This window comes from Siphateles boraxobius, unplaced genomic scaffold (assembly GCF_051911475.1).
Source record: "Siphateles boraxobius isolate OS27281-9 unplaced genomic scaffold, OSU_SipBor_1 24, whole genome shotgun sequence".
Lineage (NCBI taxonomy): Eukaryota > Metazoa > Chordata > Actinopteri > Cypriniformes > Leuciscidae > Siphateles > Siphateles boraxobius.
In genome coordinates this window covers 17,043,996-17,054,291 of record NW_027508855.1, presented here as the reverse complement: position 1 = coordinate 17,054,291, position 10,296 = coordinate 17,043,996, and the positions used below count along the sequence as shown (strand labels likewise).

The window sequence follows — 10,296 nt, the reverse complement described above, 5'->3', positions numbered from 1 at the left end:
TCCAACATTCGATTAAAATAAAGTACACATACAAGGGTAGTAGATATAATTCAGAATTTTAGAAAGACAAATGAAAATATAACAGGAAAATAAACGCAACAACGTCCATCGTAAAAAAAGGGGAATAACAAGGGTTTACCACACCTTCTCAAAACATTTGTCAGTGCAAGTTATATATATTTGAATTTTACTTACTATATTTTAATGTGGAACGGATAAATTAATCTTTGAGTTAACGCAAAAGTTAATACTGAGTTTTATTTTAAAGCATGTTTTTTTTATCTTGTCATAAAATCACTCATCACAGATCCTGTCTCATCCTAACAATTACCTCACAGATAACTACAAAAATGAATATAATACAATAAAGTCACATACATTTGACGAAGTGTTTTAAAAGTACAAACTTTTATTTTGACAAATTATTGCTGTTCATGACAGGAAGTAGCGCAATATTACATATTCGCCCGTTTGGTTTAACCATGATAACTCTATACAGGCTCCGATTTCTGTCAACATCTTTCGGATTTAATCACGCACACAAATGTATATCAGACGGACAACGTCTTAACATTGTCGTAAAGTCGTATTTTGCTCCAGAAAGAGCGACCAGCTCGTACAGTAAAGACCTTAATCACTGGAATGCAGTCAAAGGACTCTTGAATCTGAAATCATTCAGCACTGTTACACTCAACAGACTTTGTTGGAACTGCGGATCTTCAGCTGCATTATTTTTCTGTTCTTCCTGTAATGCGATCCAACCTGCTGACGACAAGACTAATTATTTTGACATTTTGAATACGTGAGTTAACTTGTGATTTAGTTTATACATTTTTGTTGTAGTAATGAATACATCACTAATGGAGTCATTGTTGCTTATTCTCTGTCTTCTTGGTTCTGAACTTCCAAAAAGTTGCTTTCTTTATTTACTTCCATTCCTCAAAATCCATAACATTGTTGTTATTATGTACCTACTGTATATGATGTAACGTTAGTGGTTGATAATTACACAGATTCAGAAATTTTGGTTTCAGAGCTTTAGACTAGATTTCAAATGTCATTGTATTTCAACTCCTGACATATATGTAAATGAACATATTTGTCTTTTCTCAGTGAACAAACATTTTCTTTGGACACCCAAAAACTTCAGAAAAGATACTTTGAGCTGCAAAGATCTCTTCATCCTGACAACTTCGGCCAGAAATCATTGGTAATGGACTATATTCAGGGTTTGACATTGACATGGCGTGTAACACAGTCACTCGATCTAGACACTTTGGCGGGTTGAATTTTATATATAATAGATACAGTTTTAAATTTTAGTCTTTTAAAAAGGCATCTGAAATAATAAACTATGTGCAATAGTGTTGTCAAAAATATAGATTTTTCGATACATATCAATACTGAAATATCTGAAACACTTCCAAAACTCTTTTTCCTCAGAACAGATACATGATACCAGCTGACCTCTCTCTCTCTCTCTCTCTCTCTCTCTCTCTCTCTCTCTTTCTTTCTTTCTTTCTTTCTTTCTCTCTCTCTCTCTCTCTCTCTCTCTCTCTCTCTCTCTCTCTCTCTCTCTCTTTCTTTCTTTCTTTCTTTCTTTCTTTCTTTCTTTCTTTCTTTCTTTCTCTCTCTCTCTCTCTCTCTCTCTTTCTTTCTTTCTTTCTTTCTTTCTTTCTTTCTTTCTCTCTCTCTCTCTCTCTCTCTCTCTCTCTCTCTCTCTTTCTTTCTTTCTTTCTTTCTTTCTTTCTCTCTCTCTCTCTCTCTCTCTTTCTTCCTTTCTTTCTTTCTTTCTTCTCTCTCTCTCTCTTTCTTTCTTCTCTCTCTCTCTCTCTCTCTCTCTCTTTCTTTCTTTCTTCTCTCTCTCTTTCTCTCTCTCTCTCTCTCTCTCTCTCTCTCTCTCTCTCTCTTTCTTTCTTTCTTTCTTTCTCACTTTCTCTCTCTCTTTCTCTCTCTCTCTCTCTCTCTCTCTTTCTTCTTTCTTTCTTTCTTTCTTTCTTTCTTTCTCTCTCTCTCTCTCTCTCTCTCTCTCTCTCTCTCTCTCTCTCTCTCTCTCTCATCTCTCCGAGCGCAATCACTCACTCGTTCATTTGCTCCGTATGAATATTGTTGGTGTTACAGGGCTTGAATTTTGGAGTGGGATTGCGCGTATTGCGCATAATTTTACTCATCCCTACAGGTTTTGTGCTCACACCCAAAGCGCAGCCCATAAAGCCCATAAAGTCAATACTAAATTGAGTTATTTTTCTTGGGATGCACCGAAATCTTGGCCGAAGCCGAATAATAATGAAACGCTTGGCCGAAGGCCAAATACCGAACGCGGTGTTTCACATTTTTTCCATTTATTTTGCCAATTTTTTCACCATTACATTTAATTAAATAGTAAAAATATGCTTTTTACTATTTTGTCTTGCTTTTCAGAGAAAGAAAATCAAATTGCAAAAATACAATTTATTTAACACTGAATTTTTTGTAACATTCCAGCAGAAATTATTTAAACAAAGCACAATATAACTTAAAATAAATAAATTAGTAAAATAAAAAAAAATATTTTTATTTGGCCATCTTTGAAGCCCCCCTTCTTGAATAGCCTATGTTAAGCCTATAACTGACTGTTGAAAGAATGTAACTAAAAAACTGCATTGAAAAGTGCAAAAAAATTATATGGATGAACCCACAACAAATGAATAACTGTCCTAGACATAAGCCTATTTTTGCGGTTTACATACACTTTATCGTGGGCGTTAACAGGTTTGCATGGATTTGTCTCAGATCGTTTCAATATAGCGCGCGCTCTCCGTGGCGATTAGCAGAAAAGGAGTTGAGAACGACCTCTCTCTAAAACGCGGCGGCGCATTTGTCAACTACAGAGGGTTAAAAGACGCTTTAGTGCTGCAAGTAAGGGTATAACGTCTGCCACAGATGCATCAGATGAGCTTCTCTTTTGTTATCTGCTCAGAGGGGGCACGTTTGCTGCATTTATAAAGCGTGCGCCTCTCACCCTACGCTGGTTACTATTTGATTGCGTCATCAAAAACGTCATTGTTCGGTCAAATTGATTCGGTCTTTTTAATTATTCGGCTATTTTCGGACGAATAATTTCGGTTGCCGAACATTCGGTGCATCCCTATTTTTTTCGCTTCTTATTGTGCTTAAACAGTCAAACACACAAAAATAAGGTCAATATGCCGGTCTTGGCAAGTATGCCAAGTAAACACAGTCAGTTATGTTTTAAGTGTATGTACACAGTTGAGAAATAAAACGCATATGTAACTGTATAATGGATCTGTGTGTCTGGTCTTAAAGTGACAGCAGCCTAATATACCTGCTGCCAAATTATGAGAATATTATGAGAATATTAAAAATATCTATGTCATTTTTTTCCCATTGTATCGATGGAAAAAATTGTGGTCAGTTAAAATGCTGAGTGGCTAGTAACTGGAAAACCACCTATAGAAAATACTTACTTTTTTTCCTATTGAATATTTGAAACAAAAAATATTTATTTATACTAATTTATACTGTGTATTTATACACTGATGTGCCAAAACATTATGATCTCCTGCCTAATATGCTGTTGGTCCCTCTGCGACCTGCCGAGGTCTGGACTCTACAAGACCTCTGAAGCTGTCCTGTGGTTTCTGGCACCAAGATGTTAGCAGCGGATCCTTCAAGTCCTGTAGGTTTTAAAGTGAAGCAGCCGTGTCCAACTTGTTGGTCCAGCACATCCCACAGATGCTCAATTGGATTGATATCTGGGGAAATTAGGGCAACACTTTGGACTCTTGATCATGTTCCTCAAACCATTCCTGAACAATGTGTGCAGTGTGGCAGGGTGCGTTATCCTGCTGAAAGAGCCCACTTCCATCAGGGAACACCATTGCCATGAAGGGTGTACGTGGTCTGCAACAATGTTTTGATAGGTGGCCTGTGTCAAATTTCTTCATGCAGTGATGTGGTGATGCATCTTCCCATTAAAATGATGTTTGACTTCTGCCACAATAAAGCTTTTGTTGGCTCAGACCAAACGGGATAGTCTTCGTTTGCACTCTTGCATCGACGACCCCTGGCCACCCAACACCGTCGTCGCTTTGTGGTTTGTCCCTCTTCGACCACTGTTGGTAAATTCTCACCACTACCGACCAGGACCAACACACAAGCCTTGCTGTTTCAGACATACTCTGACCCAGTCGCCTTCCCATAACAATTTGGCCCTTGTCAAAGTCGCTCAGGGGCCGTATTCACAAAGAATTTTAAGGCGAACAAATCCTCTCCCATGTCTCACACTTAGTTTTACTTGATATCCCAGTGTCGAATTTCCCTTTTATTTATTTATTTATTTATTTATTTATTTTCAGCACCAACACCAAGCAGCAGTAACTGATCCTGCGTCCAGTTGGGCTTTCTTTTCCGTTTTGGCGAGTTCATAATCCACCGTTATTCAACAATTACATTACTTAAATAGTAGCAACATTTCCTTCCTTTAAGTAGTCTATTTAGGCTATGGAAGCTTGTTTTCGCCACAGAATGAAAAATATAAAAGGTAATTGCGACTTTTTATCTCACAATTGCGACTTTATTTCTCACAATTCTGACTTCATATCTCGCAATTGTGAGATAAAAAGTCGCAATTATTTTTATTTATTTTTATTCAGTGGCGGAAACAAGCTTCCATACTAATAGGATGTCAATTAACCAAGCAAGTGTTAATGCAAGTGTCGTTTTTCATTATTAGGCAAGTGGCGGTTTCATTAGGGTATTAGGCTACCTTAATTTAATTTAATTCACCACTTTTCTCTCTCTCTCTGCCTTTTTAGAATTACACTTCACTGGGGCCTGCACAAACATGTCATTATATATGCATTTCGATGACATTACTATTATTATTTTGTGTAGGACACAAACATATTTAGATGTCGTAATTCCATGATTTGTTTCGTCTGTGTTATGTTCCGCATGATGGCCCTGTCATCTAACAACCAATCACCGTGATCATTGCGAGGAAACTCGTGCATGAGAATTGACGTCATCCATAGCAATGAAGACTCACTCTTAGTTTAGGAGTTGTCATTTTTCCTTACTAAGAGTAGGTCTGAAAGGAGTTGTGAATAACTTTTAAGAGAAAACTCCTAGCTAAAATATTTTAGTGTGATTTAGGATTACTCCTAGTGGTAAAATAAAATTCTTTGTGAATACGGCCCCAGATCTTTATTCCTGCATCTAACACGTTGTTTACTTGAACGGATTGTTTGACCACCATGTAATCTACCCAGACCTGAATATGTGGCCTTGTTAGGAGATGATCAACGTCACCTTTGACTGGTGTTACATCCAAAAACGTATTACTATTATTATTATCATAATGTTTTGGCTCATCTATATGTGTACATATGTGCATATGTGTATATATATATAAACATTCTCGTTCAAGTTTTTTCTTTCTTTCTTTTTTGAAAGAAATTAATACTTTTATTTAGGAAGACAAAAATGTAATTGATCAATAGTGACAGTTCAAAGTTACAATGTGAAATGTTACAAAAGATTTCCATTTCAACTAGAAAAAAACTTTCTTTTGAACCCTGAACAAACTTATCACATTTTCGACAAAAATATTAAGCAGCAACTGTTTTCATCATTGATAATAAGAAATGTTTTTTGAGCATCAAATCAGCATATTAGGATAAATACACACACACACACACACACACACACACACACACACACACACACACACACACACACACACACACACACACACACACACACACACACACACACACACACACACACACACACACACACACAAATTAGTTTTTTTTAAATTCACATTGTTGTTAATGGTGATTCTCAATAATTTTTTATTTAAATTAGCATAAATGAATGATAACCACTATGATGAACATTTGAGATTCACATTCTAACCCTTTACTATCACACTCTGTAGCCAATGTCCAGGTCTATTTTGCTCAGATAAAGGGTATACAGCACATCATTGTTCATATAAGGCAGCAGACAGTTTTTTGTGATTGGCTCATGCTTTGCGTGTCCAGTTGGGTCTCCTGACAGCAACAGCAAGCCGGATGTGGATTCTCCAAGCAACTTGGCAACTCTGACAGCTGAAAATGTTTCTCATCTGCAAGTCATTTCTTTCGTTTCTCACCTCGTATTTCACCTGACGAATCCCATCACAGCTCAGACCCTCTGCGTCTGCCCACACAGCGAGATCCTTCAGGGAAAAAAACCCACACAATTATCAGCATTGCTGGGGTTTCGCTTTTTGACAATTCTCCTCCTTCCCAAGAGGAAATCCTTATCACAAACAAAGAACATGTCATGATATCTTAAAATGAATGTGAATATAGCACATAATTATATAACGCTTGGAAAAGTTTGAAAACTTGTGCTGAGTATAAGTATTTTTTATTGTACCACACTTCCTTTGTTACTCTATAAAATCACAATATTCTTTAAGTTGCTTTATAGTTTGGAGCTTTGTGTATTTGTGCGATTTGTGCCTTTAGGGGCTGTTGAAATTGTTTGTGTAGCTCATAAGAAGAATGACTTTAATTTGGAATGACTTTGTGGTCTGATCCTATTTACAGAAAGAGCAGGAATATTCAGAAGAACAATCAGCACTGGTGAACAAAGCCTACAGAACGCTGCAGAAACCTCTGAGTCGGGCCGTCTACATGGTAATTATTTGTTCAGTAAATATTCGTTGTGTTTATGGCATCCGTAGGTCGTATACACTGGCCCAAAAAATATTTGGACACATAAGCTACTATTAAATGGAATCTAATATGCACATATTATAAGAAGAAAATTATAGGAAGTACCCAAGCATACTTTTCAAATAAAGATTTTTTTTTTATTGATCAAACAATGGATATACTGTTCAATATAATTATATTGTGACACTTTTAAATTTTGGTGAATCATTTATATATATAATATATCATCTATATAATTTATGTATAATCTATATCATTTGTTGCACAAAATGATAAGAAAAATTTGGTAGAGAGAAAAGCTCCTGGAGTACAAGTTACATTTCCTACTTGTATTTGATATATTAGAATCAAATACAATAACATAAAAAAAATTGGAATAGTTCATTAGACTTTTATTCATCTTTGGAACACAAATAAAGATATTTTTAAAGAAATCTGAGAGATTTCTGCCACCCATTGAGAGTCGATTCACCCAAAACTCAAAGCGTTCAAAGAGTTCATAAAGAGATCACAAAAGAAATCCGTTTGAATCAAACCATTTAATCCAAGTCATGAAAATTCTGTCAGTATTTACTCACCCTCATGTTGTTCCAACCCCGTAAGACCTTCGTTCATTTCCTTCTCTCTGGGCCTCTAGTCAGTTCACTAGTGTAATAGCGTAAGCTTCTGTTGTTGTACGTCACACGCATCACACACATGACCAACGTCGGCCAATAGTGAGCCTACGTGTGACGTAGCTCTACGCAATCACACTACGTTAACTGACTAGAGGCCCACAGAGAAGGAAATGAATAGTTGAAATAAAGTCGTTATTTTTGTTTGGTTTTGCGCATAAAAAATATTCTCGTCGCTTGATAAACTTAAGATCGAGCCATTGTAGTCACTTGGACTATTTTAACGATGTCTTTAATAACTTTTCGGGGCTGGCAAGTTTCAATCCCTCAGAAGCCTATGGAGGAGTGATCCAGCTCTCAGATTTAATCAAAAATATCTTAATTCGTGTTCCGAAGATGAACGAAAATCTTACGGGGTTGGAACAACATGAGGGTGAGTAAATACTGACAGAATTTAAATTTTTGGGAGAACTATCCCTTTAAGGGGTCAAATGTGTATCAAAGCCTAAATTAAATCTGTTCATTAAATAAAGCGACCATGTCTCTTCAGAATACTTGGATTAAACCACATATGGATTCAATTTTATGAATGTCATTAGAATTTTGGGCGAATAGAGTTTCAATTGAGGAACAGAAATCTCTCAGATTTCATTAAAAATACCTTAATTTGTGTTTCGAGATAAATGAAAGTCTCACGAGTTTGGAACGACACGAGAGTGAGTGTCCCAACTAACCCAAATACATTTTGTGACCAATTCATATATAAACAGTTGCCATTTTCTATATTTTTACACCGCATGCACAGACAAGTGAATTCAGTTTATCAGTGTATGGTATCTGGAAAAACATGCGCCCTATGTATCTGGCAGTTTCTATTGAATCTTATATTGTAGTCTGTCATGACTGCTGCCAAGAGGCCGTAGTGCTGTTTGAGTAGCGCTTTACCCTCTGTAACCTGCATGTTCTGCTACAGCTGGAGCTGCAAGGGGTTTTGCTGGAGGAGGGTACGGACGCCACCGCGGACCCCGTGTTTCTCCTAGAGGTCATGGAGATTAACGAGAGCCTCGCAGAGACGCGGAGCCGAGACGAGGTCCATGCTATCGAGCAGTCGGTGCGAGGTGTGTAGGCCAGAAAGAAAAGCTCCAACCGGAAGTGACTGTTGAAATGTTGCTCTGCACCCACTCATGTCACTTGCAGCTTGTTTATGTGACCGTTTGCTGCCCTAGATTCATTCCATCAGAAAGTTCAAGGTTCTGTGGTTTTATGTTTGTGCTTTCACTTACATTGTGGTTGTCGGACTTATCTGGGAAAGTTCTGCTGTTTTTTATACTGTGTTTTACTTCTTTTCACCAGAGAAACTGAAAGGCTTGATTGAACAGATGAATTCATCCCTAAACAAAGGTATTTTTTACTCTTTCTCTTCATGACCTCCTAAATTTGACAGAAATACACCGCATACGAGTGGAAAATAGCTGTTTTTGTGTTTGCCTCACGAGCCTCTTTTTCTCAGGGGATCTGCTGACCGCCAAAGGGCTTTTAGCCCAAATGAAGTACTTCACAAATATAGAGGAAAAGGTAAAAGACAGAATTACTGAGGTGTGCTGAGGGAAAATTGTAAGCAATTTGCAATTGTAATCCATCTGACACAGGTCAGTGAGAGATTTCACGCATGTACTCTGAAGTTTTTATAGTAATATTATTGTTATTAGTACAAATTGTTGGATTATTGTTGGTTACTGAATAAAGTACATTTATTTGAATCGTCTGTCAAAAACTTTTTTTGTGTTAGCAACAATAATAACCCTGATCCGTAGCACATATTTTAGTACTTTGGGTAAACCCAACCCTATGGCCCTGTTTACACCTGGTATTAAAGGGATAGTTCACCCAAAATGAAAATTCTGTCAGTATTTACTCACCCTCATGTTGTTCCAACCCTTTAAGACCTTCGTTCATCTTCGGAACACAAATTAAGATATTTTTGATTAAATCTGAGAGCTGGATCACTCCTCCATAGGCTTCTTCAGGGATTTAAACTTGCCGGCCCCGAAAAGTCATTAAAGACATCGTTAAAATAGTCCAAGTGACTACAGTGGCTCAATCTTAAGTTTATCAAACGACGAGAATACTTTTTGTGCGCAAAAACAAACAAAAATAACGACTTTATTTCAACTATTCATTTCCTTCTCTCTGGGCCTCGAGTCAGTTCACTAGTGTAACAGCGTAAACTTCTGTTGTTGTACATCACACGCATCACACACATGACCAGCGTCGGCCAATAGTGAGCCTACGTGTGACGTAGCTCTACGCAATCACACTTAACTGACTAGAGGCCCACAGAGAAGGAAATGAATAGTTGAAATAAAGTTATTTTTGTTTGTTTTTGCGCACAAAAAGTATTCTCGTCGCTTGATAAACTTAAGATTGAGCCACTGTAGTCACTTGGACTATTTTAACGATGCCGGGGCCGGCAAATTTCAATCCCTTAGAAGCCTATGGAGGAGTGATCCAGCTCTCAGATTTCATCAAAAATATCTTAATTCCTGTTCCGAAGATGAATGAAGGTCTAACGGGGTTGGAACAACATGAGGGTGAGTAAATACTGACAGAATTTTCAGTTTTGGGTGAACTATCCCTTTAAGATGCGTTATTCGGATCACAAGTGGACGACGCTAAATACAGTAAATGTAAACGGGGTCTAAAACGTTTTGAGCTTGTCCACTTTCAACCACTTCCAGAGGTTGTCGAAAATGCATTCGTCCGGATGGCTTTTGTAGTGTAAACGCTCATGTGGTCGAATGTGTTCGAACAGCCACAAAATACCGTCTACTCTCCGCCTACTGAACTAATGCGTAAACATTATAGGAAGAGCGCTAACCAGATGGGATTTAAACTTTGTCGCCTGGAGACCCAAGTATTTTTATTTTGAAGACGAAAAACATACCAAGCAC

At 37.4% G+C, this 10,296-nt stretch overlaps 1 protein-coding gene across 1 annotated transcript; it reads left to right on the top strand.

Annotated features, from left to right (window-relative positions):
- The first annotated feature begins 436 nt into the window (after window positions 1-436).
- hscb (HscB mitochondrial iron-sulfur cluster cochaperone) lies at window positions 437-9,105 on the top strand. Its single transcript, XM_077241682.1, has 6 exons — window positions 437-802; window positions 1,114-1,210; window positions 6,603-6,692; window positions 8,319-8,463; window positions 8,699-8,746; window positions 8,856-9,105. Exons 1-6 carry the CDS (start codon window positions 483-485, stop codon window positions 8,948-8,950), a joined length of 795 nt encoding a protein of 264 aa, XP_077097797.1. The 5' UTR covers window positions 437-482; the 3' UTR covers window positions 8,951-9,105.
- Window positions 9,106-10,296: the final 1,191 nt, after the last annotated feature.

Coding starts and splice junctions, on each gene's coding strand:
- hscb (XM_077241682.1), top strand. CDS start 483: ATGATAACTCTATACAGGCTCCGATTTCTGTCAACATCTTTCGGATTT. Junction 6,693..8,318: donor TGAGTCGGGCCGTCTACATG/GTAATTATTTGT, acceptor GTTCTGCTACAG/CTGGAGCTGCAAGGGGTTTT. Junction 8,747..8,855: donor GAATTCATCCCTAAACAAAG/GTATTTTTTACT, acceptor TCTTTTTCTCAG/GGGATCTGCTGACCGCCAAA.